This window comes from Etheostoma spectabile, chromosome 6, assembly GCF_008692095.1.
Source record: "Etheostoma spectabile isolate EspeVRDwgs_2016 chromosome 6, UIUC_Espe_1.0, whole genome shotgun sequence".
Lineage (NCBI taxonomy): Eukaryota > Metazoa > Chordata > Actinopteri > Perciformes > Percidae > Etheostoma > Etheostoma spectabile.
In genome coordinates this window covers 8,194,187-8,208,192 of record NC_045738.1, presented here as the reverse complement: position 1 = coordinate 8,208,192, position 14,006 = coordinate 8,194,187, and the positions used below count along the sequence as shown (strand labels likewise).

Below are 14,006 nucleotides of genomic sequence, written 5' to 3'. Positions count from 1 at the left end.
TGGATTTGGGTTTGGATTTCCAGGCTATCATTTACATACAGGATATATGAAGTATCTTGCAGTTTGGGTGTGTGGTTTTGTGAATTGTGTTAAGAATTTTGAGAAAACCAGCCTAGCTTGAAAAATTGTGTTTAACAATTGGAAGAAAAAAAACTGTAAGAGTGTCATGCAAACTACTATAATAGCTCTAGGAAAATTGGGTCATGTTTTGTTGTGTTTCTCCATGTTGACATGTTGACTGATTTGGGTATATGGAGAGAAACAAATGATGTTTTCCTCAGTCTGCAGCATTGCTCTTGTGTATTGTTTGGTGAATGTATTGTATATTTGCACTTTCTCTGTGCACTTTACATTGACAGCACTCTAATCACTGAGAAGTATGCTAAAAGTGTTTTAGGTTAGCAACAGCAGAGTGTAACTGGTTCAAACTGAATTATGTGATATGAAATGTGTGTTTCATATGGTAACAAAATATGTTTTTATAAATTAGTGTATAGCTTTTGCAATGAGTCTGAGGTGTTCTGCTTATTGGGTGTGTGGTTGTGCTTATTGTGTGTAGTGTTTTGAAAAAACGGTCCCTGCTTTCAAACTAGTGCTTAAGCAATCGAAAATAACTGTGGTATTTTCTTTCTGGTCATTTCTGGTCACATACAGATGACTCTCTCAAATGTGATGATTTGTACACATCTTCAGTGCAAACATGCTGATCAGAGCATGCTGCTTCCAGTTATTTAGTTCTCGTTTTAGTGTGGTTGGCAAGAGATGGTTTTTATGAAAATATTTATGCAATTTCAGAACAGGTCTGTTGTAATTGTTTTCAGCGGGTATAGTGTAATACCAAGAGTAAATGCTAAATGGCATACAGTACATGGAGCAAAGCCTGCAAAGATTATTCAGGTAGGCAATTCAAGATGCTGCCACACTCACGTTACACACTTTACAAGTGCTGCATGCTTTATGGATCAGTTTGTAGTGCTACCAGTTACTGCTACTGCACTCCTGCATTTCCTCAACAACCAATGCCTGACCCACACAGAAGGTTTTACAAGAAAGATATTCCTCTCAGTGGCTTTGAGGTGTCTAGCAGTATGATGGTCATGTGGTGACACATAGAAGATCCCAAATAATATACTGTAACTGATGTCCATCTCTGTGTGGCTAATGTGGCTTTTGGATTTGAAAGCCACATTATTTAAACTGTAATCTTTAAAACCCTAAAATTATGTATATAAAAAAAAAAAATCATTGCATAGTCATAAAGCTAAATATTTATGATCAAAACAATCAAACAATCAAAGTTAAAACATTATATAATATATTATTTATTAGGAGTTAAAGGGACAGTTCACCGCAAAATAAAAATACATATTTTCCATTTTACCTGTGGTGCTATTTATGAATCTAGATTGTTTTGGTGTGAGTTGTCCAGTGTTGGAGTTATCGCCTGTAGAGCCTTCTCTTGAGTATAATAAAACTAAATGGAACGTTACATGTGCCGCTTAAAGTGCCAAAATAATACATTTCAAAAATCACGACCTGGTTACTTAAGATAATCCACAGACCCGGTTGTTGGTGAGATTTGATTGACAGTGACTAAAAAACCAAACAACTTCTGAGATCAGATCATGTTGCATATGTGACCTTTTCCAAACTGAGTCACTTGAGGAAAAAAAAATCAGAAATCTATCATGGGAAATAACCAGATTCCATCGCTCATACTGAGAATCTGATTGCAAAAAAAAAAACATTTTTAGGGTCTTCCAAATCTTTGCAGAGAGTAATGTCAAATATCAACTCTGCAGATAGAGTTTTTGAAAAGACTGACATTCAGCAAGAACGGCAAAACCCTCCTTCCGTTTTACCCATCATAACACACATGTTGATTTTGGGTTAAGGCTATAGTTTGTGTAGTGCATTTTGTTTGTATTTTTAAGTTACTGTTTACTGGGCCTCTAGCTGAGGTTGAGTGATGCAATATAGTTGAAAAGTTGAAGGTGTCGCTTTGAAAGTGTGTTCCTGTTTCAAAATGTTCTTTATGTCTTCAGTGTTAATTAAGAAAGATTGGACTATTTTGAACAATGTAACAATCAAATAGGTTTATGTTATGACCACCAGTTTGAAGTATTTCCGGTCCAGTTTTTGAAAAATTATTTTTTTTCCATCATTTTTGGCTTGGCGGACGGGTCGAGATACTACAATACCTGGAGAGATTTTGGCTGATCCAAGCTGTAGAAATTATCCAACTGCCAGTCACAATTTTACTTTAGGCATCCAGTCTGTCTGTACACACCCACACAGTCCTGAAAAGAAGTCTAATCAAACAAACATACAACGCCTGTGTGGGATTTTGTGTGTTTTTTAAAACCACAATGTTTTAATTTGGGGGACAGAATTGTCAGTGTCAACTGTGTACACTAAATGGTGTAAAATGAAGACACGCAATATCCTGTCTCAATTATTCTGGCTTCCTGTAAAATTGCATACATCAGTGTCAACACATAACTACTGCTCTCTCATTCAGTCAGCTTTTATAACCACTGTCATTAGAGCCCCTATAAGGCTGAGACCATGCCCTGATGTTGCTCTGAATTGAAAGTGACAAAAAGAGAGACAGGAAGATGTGTGTGTGTGTGTGTGTGTGTCTGAGGAAGAGAGAAAGTGAGATTGCGTGTGTGTGTGTGTGTGTGTGTGTGCGCGCAAGTGTGTGTTTGTAAAGTGTGTTACAAGAAATGATTGGATCTGACCCATTAACTTTACAGGCCACTCACTGAGTACCAGTGCAGCAGGGGTCAGTAGGGAGATTTCACTGTAAATCTCTAAAAGGATCACAATGATAGTTTTGAGAGAGACAGCGAGAGAGCTAGAGAGAGAGAGAGAGAGAGAGAGAAAGCGAGAGAGAGAGATAGAGGAGGAGGAGGAAAAGCACAGCTTGCAACACCGTCCCTGACTCTGTCAAAAGCCAAGATAAGTTTCACTAAGGACATCATCTACTGCCAACTAGCCAGCTGGACTTTGTTTTCATCTGTTACTCATTTCAACGCTATTCAAAACAAAAAAAGGTCTTTGACAGCTTAGCCATTTTCTGAACAAATGATGAGTACATGTGAGCTGTTTTTCAGCCGGGCCCACTCAGGTTTCTGCCTTAAGAAAAGCTGTTTTTAGATGTGGCCTTTTCTGGCTGTGTCAGGTCACGGTCCGCAAACCCAAAACATAACCTCAAAAGGATAGCTCATACGAGGACACTTTTTGCCTCAAGGTAAACAAAAACAGCAGATGTGTGGTGTGGAGGAGGTGAAGTGAGAAGACGGAAAAGTCAATGTACCAAACATCCTGCCTCATCAGGACGTTTCCTTTTCTGCCTTGCGGCACAGCAGATCCTTGGCTTGGTCACACCTCAGATCCAGCTACCTCTACCCCCTAAAATCCCTGCTGTACTGTGCAACCATTCTCAAGCAGGACTTCTAACACACATCCCCCATCTCCATGCTATCCCCCTCATTCTTTTTGACATCAAATCACACTCTGCAACAAATCTTTCCACTGTAGGTAATTAATAATTCATCCCCTCTGACCATGCTATTCACTGAATAATCACTTCAGTTATTCATGGATCTGATAATCCATTACCTGGGGAGCATCTGCTCTGATAACCCCACCATTGTAGATAACCTACAATACATCACTTCTTCCTTCTATTCAGCTCTCTAGGATCTAAATTCCACCATAGCCTACACATAAACCTACACTTTACCAAATAAAACACTGTATTCAAAAAATCAATAATTTTGATTATAGTACAATGATCTAGAAAGGAGGATGTTGCAGTATCAGTGATCCTCATTTCATGCATCAGAATTCATTAGCATAGACTTGTGGCTCTAATGCAAACTGCATTTTGCTTAGACAATCAGATATTGCGCAGTGTGAAGCCAATCATGGTAATGGCTCTGGCCTGGGAATACTAGATGGTTCAATCATCACCCTTGCCTGAGAGTGCCTTTATTCAGACTTGACATTTGATATGTGATTGCTGCTTCCATTCAGTTTTGTTTTGATCATCAGAAAACCACCCACACTGTTCGAGGCTATGATTGTTTGCTCGTGTTGCTCACAAGTATTTGAATGCAGCTCTTGTGCTCTCTGAGGTCAAGCTCTGTTCTTGGGCTGTTACTGATTGATCTTTGAACTTGGCTTCAGAGGGCAACGAACTCTGGGTCAGTTATTACAACAAAAAAACACACACCACAGTGCATAAATAACACAGACCTGCCAGACATATCAGACATTTTTTTGTTCTAACTTACAGATGCAAAAACAAATGATTTTTCTTAATCAAGCGTGACCCCCCCCCCCCCCCCCCCCCCCCCCCCCCATTTCAACAGCATCACTTTAATTTGTGCTTCAGAATTGTGTAGGAGAAATACTAAGAAGGTGATTGTTCACAAAACAGCATGATTTTCCCTCTTCGTTACACACACACACACGCACGCACACACACACACAGGCCACTTAGTGAAGCAGCAGAGCCGAGGGAGTAATTACAGTGGTAGGACAAGTCAGTAGGCCTGCGGTTCACCTCAACCCTGACCACTGAAGTTATTCTGGACCTCCGGGAAAATAAGAAGGGTTGCAGCTCACAGGTCAACTTCAGTTACCAGGCTAAAAATATTAATTACTCACAAGGCCAGCACAAGATTAGACTGTAATTGGTGGGTTTGCCTGTTCACATGAATCAGCAAGCGCCTCTGACCACCATATCAGTGACTGATTATAAGGATTGGGTTCTTTCACTCCAAGTGCACGGCAAATGACCTCCTGCTAATACAACAAATGTGTTATTTGTTTTGCACACATGTCAAAGCCATTATGCACTTAGTAGGGAATGTGAATTTTATGGTCATATAATGGAGATCATGCAGGGGAAGAGAGGAGGGGGTTAGGAGCATTCCATCACATAGTGTTTGCATACCGTGACCTAGACTCAGTCCAGATAGTGTGTTTGTAGAAAGCCCAGTGTTACAGCTTCCCTGTTGTAATAGTTAAAGTGAGATAATCATTTTCTTGTCTGAGCTGCAATTAGGACACTGGTTAAAGATTTTTTTTAAATTACATTTTAAACATGTTATAATAACCTTGGAACAGCTGTTATTATTATCAGTCTCACACCATGGAAAATGAATAGGGACATTCACTTACCACCTTTCTCTGTTTGTGTTTCATAATGTTTGTAGTCAAGGTAGGGATTTAATAAAAATGGGAAAACCTCATGCCAAAATTTTTTACCAACTATAATGAATTATGTGGTGTTTTCCCGAGTTGCATAATGGTAACTGCTTCCCAGAAGAAGGCCATGCTTGAAACTTTGCCACAAAACTTTCCAGCACAAACAAAGACATAGACTGACACCCTTGCCAGCAGAGACACACATACCGCCCATCTTTTGCCATGGAGTTTCCCAGTTTAGACAGACTTCACCCTGAGCCATGGGAGGGGACGGGCTCATACAAAAACTGGCTCAAGGAAGAAAATCTGTTAGTCTAAAGCGTAATGAGTTAGAAGAGCAGACACATGGACTTGAGGGGCAGACAGTTGATTTGCTGACACTTTTTTCCACAAGCATCCAGAAGAGCTGTTACTTTAAAGACTACTATTTTGTTACATTTGCCTTGAATCTGGACACATTACACGTTTTGACAGAAAAGCCGGTGTAGTGTTTCGTTCTGTCAAATCCACAGGAGATATCACTGCTATTTGTGTTGAACTGTGGCCATGTCGGTTGACAGACTGAGCAGCGTGTCAAAGGAGGTGAAGCCAGAGAGCGTGTCGCTGTATCCTCTGGGCACAGCAGCTACCCCTGAGCAGGAGCTGCTGTGTATCTTTGGGACGGGAGACTTAGGTCGCTCTCTAGGCCAGCGTCTGCTCCATTCTGGCTACAGGGTGGTGTACGGCAGCCGCAGACCTCAAAGCTGTGGCCCCTTGCCTCATGGAGCTCAGGTACAATACCCTGTATGATGTTGTCTTCTCAAACACTGGAATTCATTGCTGATTTCAGAATGTGTGTTGCATGATGGTCCTGAACCAAAACAAATAACTGTGTAGATAGAAGTGCATAGATAGTACTGGGGGGGGGGAAAGAAACAGTTGTTATCAGGCTTGGAAAGTTGACTGGGCTAAACAAGGTCACTGATAATGTGTGTTCATGTGTGTCTGCACATGTGGCTAGGTTTTGTTTTCATCTGTCACGCAATATGTACTTGACTAGTGAACTATCGCTGAACTCACCGAGTCTGTTATGAGTAAATGTGTAGCCACATGTAATGGCCATGCATGACAATAGTGTTTGTGTGTTTTGCAGGCAATGAGCCATGAAGCAGCAGCCCAGTCAGCTAGTCTGGTCTTTCTTTGTATTCACAGAGAACACTACGACTTCCTGGAAAAACTTGCACCTCAACTCCAGGGAAAGGTACCTTGTTGAAAAGTCAAAATCCAAAGTAACATAGCAGTTGGTTAATTTCTAACTTTTCATCCACTCTGCTGATTTCATTGATTGGAAGGTGCTGGTGGATGTCAGCAACAACCTCAAGAAGAATCTATACCCAGAGGCCAATGCTGAGTGTCTGCAGAGGTAAGAGGAAATCAGGCAATAATGTAATTACCTAAAACATTGGGAGATTTCATGGATCATGTGGTTCGAATCACCAACAACTGTTTGATGTTTGTTGTCCAGGCTGATCCCTGGAGCTCATGTTGTGAAGGCTTTCAACACCTTGTCTGCGTGGGCCCTGCAGAATGGACCCTCAGATGCCAATAGACAGGTAATAAATGTGTTAAATGTGCAAAACATGTTAGTATTTTTAAGTGCATTTGATACTTAAAATTTAAAAAGTACTGGATTTTCTTCTTCTGCTATTGAGGAATGTACCTTTTTTTCTAGTGGTGACATGTCTCATTTTAGAATTAAACTATTCAGCACTGCTTGTTAAATTATTTGCCTGCTGCAGAACTACAAGCATTTTACAATGTGTTCGCACAGTGGGGCATTGACCAACAAGTTAAAAATAATAGTCTCTTTCAGAAAGGAAAACATTTCAGCCCAAACTTAACTCATTTTGAAGTTTTGATCAAACCAAATCCAAGTAAAAGAAGCCAAATATGAGGCGTCAGCCTCGTGTCTTTGCTGCGAATGCCATCTCAGATGTATCCTTGAATCAATTAACTCCACAGTGTCTCTTAGATCTAAGCTCTCTATCACATGCTTTGTACTGCAAAGCTGCAGCATATGTGGGTTTTTCTGTTTTATTTTGATCTGGTTTTGCAATCCCAGTGGATGATAAAAAACACACATGAGTGTGTGTTGTGGGGTGTGTGTTTATGTATGTGTTAGTGTATTTTGAGCACAATCAGCAACATCACTAGGAGTTCACTGAGCACAGTTTCATCTGCTTTCTTCAATTAAATTAAGTATTTCATACGCACAACGACACAGCATCTCCAGGTACTTTTATATTTCATCCCCCTGGAGTCAACCACCCTTTCATCATTGTGTGTACAAATGCATACACATAAATGCATAAATATAAAATAATAAAGACTCCTTCACATAGGGCATTTTAAATACTTTGAAAACTATTGGTGTTGTTGTGTTTTCGTGCTCCAGGTGTACCTGTGTGGAAACGGTGCTGAGGCAAAGCAGGCAGTAGCAGAGGTGGCCACCAAACTTGGCTTCGCTGCTTTGGACAAAGGTTCTCTGTCAGCAGCCAAAGAGCTAGAGGACTTCCCACTGCAGCTATTCCCAGAATGGAGGCTGCCGCTATGCGTGGCCGTCGGCCTCACTGCCTTCATCTTTGTCTATGCGGTCATTAGAGATGTTGTCTATGCGTATGTTGAACAGGGGAAAGACAATTCATTTAGAATCATGGTGTCCCTGGCCAACAAGGTAAAGACTTCTAAAAATTTTGCATTTTTTTCTCTCTCTATTAAAGTAACTAACTTGGATCTGGGGGCATGTTTTCCTCACAGTAACCACATCTGTGTTCACTGCCAACCTTCTTGCAGGTGTTTCCCATTGTGTCTCTCATCATGTTGTCTCTGTGTTACGTGCCTGGTGTCATAGCTGGCTTCATTCAGCTCTACAGAGGCACCAAGTACAGGTCCGACATTAAAACAGGATAGATTGATGTTTACTGTTTGCATAGACAATTTCCAAAATATTTCAAATATTGTATCCTGCAAGTCAAAGTATGTTTGTTTCAGGCGTTTTCCTGACTGGTTAGATCGCTGGATGCTGTGCAGGAAACAGCTGGGGCTGGTAGCACTTGGCTTTGCTTTTCTACATATGGTCTACACTCTCATCATCCCCATTAGGTATGTAACAGGTGCCCCATGCTCCTTAAAAAATGTATTCTAGTAATTTTAACTGCAGTCAATTCAGCCAGGTTATTAGGTACATCTAGCTTACACTAATGTAATGTAATAACAGCCCTGCAATAAATAAATCCTTCATGAAAACACGAATACATAGAAATATACTTTATGTACATTTTGGACACTGCAGTTTGTGCTAAGATCTAATATATAGTCAACCATCATTGATATAAATTGAGTTACAGGGCTGTTGCATTTTATCATGATCGGTTTCCTAAACCTGGCAACTGCGTGTGTACAGTAACAGTGCACAAATAGTGATTATATAACATTATCATAGATAGACCCCATAGAGATTAAAAGCGTATGTAACCAGACAATTCAGGGAATTTGCCTTCAGTTTCATATAAAATGTCAAAATAAATTTACATGGACTTCTGTTATAGAAAAGTGCATTATTATAAAAAAGAAAGACTGGAACTGGAAGTCACACATAAAAGAGTTGTCAAACTCTTTGCAGAGTGTAGCTAGGTGGTTGCTAAGGTGTTTGTCATGGCTGAAAGGATTTTGATTGGCCGCTGCTAAAAATAAGCATGAATGTTCATTTATACTAGCACTTTCAGTCACATTTCACAGTCCTCCTCAGTGGAGGGCTGCTGTTGTCAACAAGGAAACTCAGTTGTCCCGTGACCTGAAGAGTGGAACATCATGTGATAAATGGAAGTTCAGAGTTGTTGCTTCTGCTGCTGCACCATCATACCCCCATCTACAACCTCAGATCCACAGATACCAACCTCCTTTCCCCTCTCACCCAGCCCCAAGCGCCGAACCTGGGGGGACAGGTCTTTTTCTGTTGTTATCCCCTCCCTCTGGAACTCCCTCCCCCAACACCTCAGACTTTCTATATCAATTGCTAAAAACAAAACCACACTCAAAACCCCTCTGTTCAAAGCTGTATCCTGTTTCTTTGCTGTTTTGCTGCACCTTTTCATATGTATCTCTAGTTGTGTTACTAATGTTTTTTCACTGATCTTGCTATTGTTTTTCTTTTGTTTTACCTTGTAACGTGCCTTTAGGTACCTTTTAAAACGGTACATAAAATAAATGTATTATTATTATTATTATTATTATTATTATTATTATTATTATTATTACCTTGGATATGTAAAAGAATAAGGCCTGATGTGTTTTTCTCTAAACAGTTTTATAATTGTCTTCCCTAGATATTATGTGAGATTCTGGGGTTCTGCAAATACCATCTCACAGGTAAGGCAAACATGCAGCTGGAAAACAAATAATAAATAATAAGCATTAAAAGTACTGCCTTCGTATACAACTATACATGGAAATGGCTTTGCATTATGCTGAACTGTTTCAGTACAACAACATCTCTCTGTCCTGTGTACTGTCACTTCAAGATCAAGGAGAACCGAACGTCAGTGTTTGACACCACGACGGCCTGGCGTTCAGACTCTTACTACTCTATGGGGATTCTGGGATTTGGCCTGTTTCTCCTGTTGGGAATAACCTCTCTCCCCTCTGTCAGCAACGCTCTCAGCTGGAGGGAGTTCAGCTTCGTGCAGGTACAGATGTGCACCCCGTCAAAATGTATCTGAATCCCTGCATCCTGTTTACATAGTGAAACACTGGCAGTCACAACTGGAGGAATGTGGAGTTTCCAGTGGTGCTGGCTCTGTGATCTCCCGAGAAATCTATCCAACAGCTTAAGCACACGTTAGTGTTTTTGCCTGTTTTTACAGGAAATGTTAAAATAGCAGATTGAAACCTTTCCTGGAATCCTAAAACGAGAAAAGTTTGTTTGTATTCTGATCATATCTTCAGAAACTTAATCTACCCACAAATTAAGAAAGTACATGTGTGTAATCTTCAATTAGCTTTGTACTTAAATGCCATACCTTTAAAAAATAAATACATTTTAAAAAGACAGAAAAGGCACTCCTTTTGTAGCCAACAGATTTGGCCCTTGTAGCACACAACAAGGAAACTGAATGGCAGGCAAACACATTGTCGGTCATTTTAGAGCTGTTTTTTATGAAATAAGTTGATTAGTAAACTTCTGATAAAATGAATAGAAACAAGCATTGGGAAATATATTATAAATTTGGGACAGCTGATTATTTCACCTCTACACTGTGGCCTTGAATAGCTGCAAATGACAACCAGATTGATGATTTAGTTAACACAGAGATACATGCTCACAATATTAAATAGTCTCAGTTGGTATCCACTCACAAGGTGCCCACTGTAAGAATTTTAAAGAAGTATGTTACTGCATCTGTTCATGCTCTGGGCTGCAGAGGTTCAGTTAGTGTGGACATTTACAGAGAACCTACTAGGCCTTTAAAGTGTTTGCATACTGTCAGAAAAACTATTTACAGCAATATTCACATCATGCCTATTAGCCAAGCTTTAAGCTATGACTGATAAGAACGATTCTGTGCTTTAGCCCAGATGGAAAACAGTTACATAGATGTTTCCAACTTTCCGTTGGAAGTAATCTGTTGAAAGTGTGTTTGTGGTATTTTCATCCTTCCCTTAATAAATCTTTTGCTGTGATTGTTTTTACTCTGCAGCCACAAGAATTTATCTTTTTTCCCCCACTTTGACCAATCGAAAATAAAATCGGTCTCACTAAAGGGAACAAACTCATTCATAAATGTAACTGGGTCATGTCAAGCTCATTTTCTCATTCCACACCCTTCTCCCCTTTACTCCAGCCCAAATTAGAGCAGTGTTTTAAATGTTAAGTTATTCATTACATGTAATTTGGAGGGCATACATTATCCTTTGCCATAGTCTTTAGGTTCAGTTCATGTCTACGGAATGGATCGACATGCCTGTAAATTTGCAAGTGTGTTTGGTGTATGCACGCCCCCTATCTACAGTAGTTTAATTATCACTAGGTGCATACAGTACTGTATGTGTGTGTGTAAGTAGATGATTGTGTTCCCATGTATAGGTTAAAGCTTGTCTCTGTAAAGGTCAGTCTATCATTTACTGAGCATATTACACAGTAATTAGTTCTGTGTTCATTAGTGCAAGTGTACCTACGTGAATCAACACATTTCTTACTGTTTTTTTTTTTTCTCTTCCAGTCCAAGCTGGGATACCTGACTGTGTTCTTCTGTACCCTTCACACCTACCTGTACGGCTGGGACAAGTTCCTTCGTTCTTACAAATGGCACATGCCTCCGGCCTACATGCTCTCTCTGGTGTTGCCTTCTGTGTTGATAGTGCTCAAGCTGCTGCTCCTCCTGCCCTGTGTGGACCGCAGCCTCACCCGCATTCGACAGGGCTGGGAGAGGACTGATACGCAGGAAGGCAGTGAGAAACCACTGCTAACATAAACACTACTACAGACACAAAAATAATGTAATGCACAGAAAAAAGCCCACACAAAGACATCGCAGTGACTTGCCTTCTAAGAGCTCTATTATCAATTAACCCCAGCTCATTGTTTTGCAGAACAGTGAGTGATTATTGTTCTACACTTTATTGTCAACAAAGTCAACAAAGGCAATTGATTGAAACTCCTTTCAGTCTCTCTTTGTGTAATCATCTTTGAATTCTTCCATTTTGTAAACATAGTATGTGATACAATGGCACCGTGTAGGCTTATATCAGTCATTCAAATACCTTAGAGCAGTATACTCAAACTAGGGTCTGGGGACTCCCGGGGGTCTATGGCACTCTGCCAGGGGGTCTGTGAAAGGTTTCAGATTAAATCACTATGTTTTTTTTTTTTTACATAACTAAGAATGTAGAAGTGTAAAAAAAATAAATAGCCATTGTCAAATTATTCCAAGGGACAGACACCGATGGAATTGTAATCGTCTTGTAAGGGGTCCTTGGTTCTAAAAAGATTAAGAACCTCTGTCTTGGAGAGTCATAGACACACGCATTAAAGCAGCCGTACAGCATTTTAACACTAGAGTTGAATCATTTCACAATAACCATGCACATCCAGTATTGTTAGAGAGTCTAACTCTGACTCTGACTCGGCAGGCAACTCTGTTGTATTTCCCTTAAAATCAACAGAAACAGTTTGACTTTAATTTTTATCCGTGGTTTGTAGACGGCTTTTGTTTAATCAATTCAGTTTGTATCCATTTCTGTAAATTATGGTGTTTGGATCTTTTGTTCTTCCTTATTATTGTTGCTAAATGTCAAGTGTAACCACTGTTCAATAAATGTCATTGTGACTAAACAGTGATGCCTTTTCTGTCTTTCTCCCTACCATATTTACGATCTTTCATCTTGTCTGAAAGCTCAGTCAAACTGAGAGAAGTTTTCCCTACTGAGTTGAGTGTGCTCTTTTTAGTCGTTGCGGTCTGATCCCTCTCCAGGGTTCATCACTCCGGCTGATCTGACAACCCAGTCTCACGGCAGTTCATGAAATATTCACGTAATTAAATCTATTTATTCGTGTACATAAACACGTTTATCTTGTTACTTTCGTGATGGTCATCCCGTTTTTTAAACTAATGTAAAGCATCTTTTGTGATCTCAGCACAATTATTTCTGCCAGTTGGGCTGCAGCAGAGAAGCTGTATACAGCTCTGCTATTATTGCTATTTATTATTAGTATGATAAAGTACTTATTGGACTTTAACTTATCATTTCACAATAATGAGCATAGCTGTCCTCAATTTAGGTCATCCTGTATGTTTCATCTCTGTTTTTTCCTGCATCCAGAGTGTGTGTGCGTCAGTTGCGGGGAGAACTGAGCAGAGGCCCTGCCCGCTGCAGAGAGCCAACAGGATTGGAACAGCAGCAGCTTTATAGTGAAATTACAGCAGTTTTTGATGTAAAAATGTATACAGGTTGGCAGTACGGTCTGCAATGTTTTGCGCAGTCTTAACTGTACGTTTAGTTGGTAAATGTGAGATATTTAAGTTACACACGACTCATCTTCATAAACATCAGAAAACAAGGAAATGAATTTGGCGAGGTACGTGTGACGTCAACCCGTTCTCACTCCCGCTTGGTCAATGGCTCTCAGAGTCACATGCTGATACAAAGTCTGGCACATGGGAATGCTGGGATTGGTTGTACATCGCGGGAAACTTGGTTGTTGGTCAAATTTGCGGGAAAGTTGCAATGATTGGTCAAAATTGCGAGTCACACCAAATTCACGATGATTGGTTGAATTTGCGTGAATTGTTGCAATCGCAACATCGGGAAATCTTGGAGGGACTGGTATATGTCCACATACCCATACCGAGCTATATGTACTGTATATATCTTACTCTGTGGACAGAAACCTCGACAACAATCTGCTTATCCTTTTACTTTCCTGAAAATGCATAAAACTAGTACCTTCTTTCTTTGAAAAGGTCGTCTCCGTAAAGGCTACAAAGGTTATGATGGCTACAAACAGTAACCACAGTGATTGACATGAGGATCATCTTCTGAATTTGATTATAAATATGTTAGGCCTACAATAAATTGTTATTTCAAAAAAGTCATTTATTTAAAACAACTAATAATGCAGTGTGATGTTAAATCATACAAAGTTCATTCTTTGCCATTAACATACATACACCGCAAACTTATAAAATTTGCAATTAATTGAATAATGATGCATGGAAAATAAAATGAAAAATGCTTCTCTTGGTAAA

The 14,006-nt window shown here is 39.8% G+C and overlaps 1 protein-coding gene across 3 annotated transcripts; it reads left to right on the top strand.

Annotated features, from left to right (window-relative positions):
* Nucleotides 1–5,467: 5,467 nt before the first annotated feature.
* steap4 (STEAP family member 4) lies at nt 5,468–12,589 on the top strand. 3 transcript variants are annotated; one of them, XM_032518144.1, is made up of 11 exons: nt 5,468–5,588; nt 5,630–5,994; nt 6,356–6,463; nt 6,555–6,625; nt 6,728–6,815; nt 7,658–7,936; nt 8,056–8,150; nt 8,254–8,364; nt 9,588–9,630; nt 9,783–9,947; nt 11,481–11,732. In XM_032518144.1, the coding sequence occupies exons 2-11, from the start codon at nt 5,770–5,772 to the stop codon at nt 11,730–11,732; spliced, it is 1,437 nt and encodes a 478-aa protein (XP_032374035.1). In that variant the 5' UTR covers nt 5,468–5,588; nt 5,630–5,769. The 3 variants fall into 3 exon arrangements, 2 of the variants coding, with proteins under 2 accessions (XP_032374035.1, XP_032374036.1); XR_004332389.1 differs by lacking the exon at nt 11,481–11,732 and adding an exon at nt 10,676–10,706 and having other exon boundaries at nt 5,486–5,994; nt 9,783–10,048; XM_032518145.1 differs by having other exon boundaries at nt 5,499–5,994; nt 11,481–12,589.
* The last annotated feature ends 1,417 nt before the right edge of the window (nt 12,590–14,006 follow it).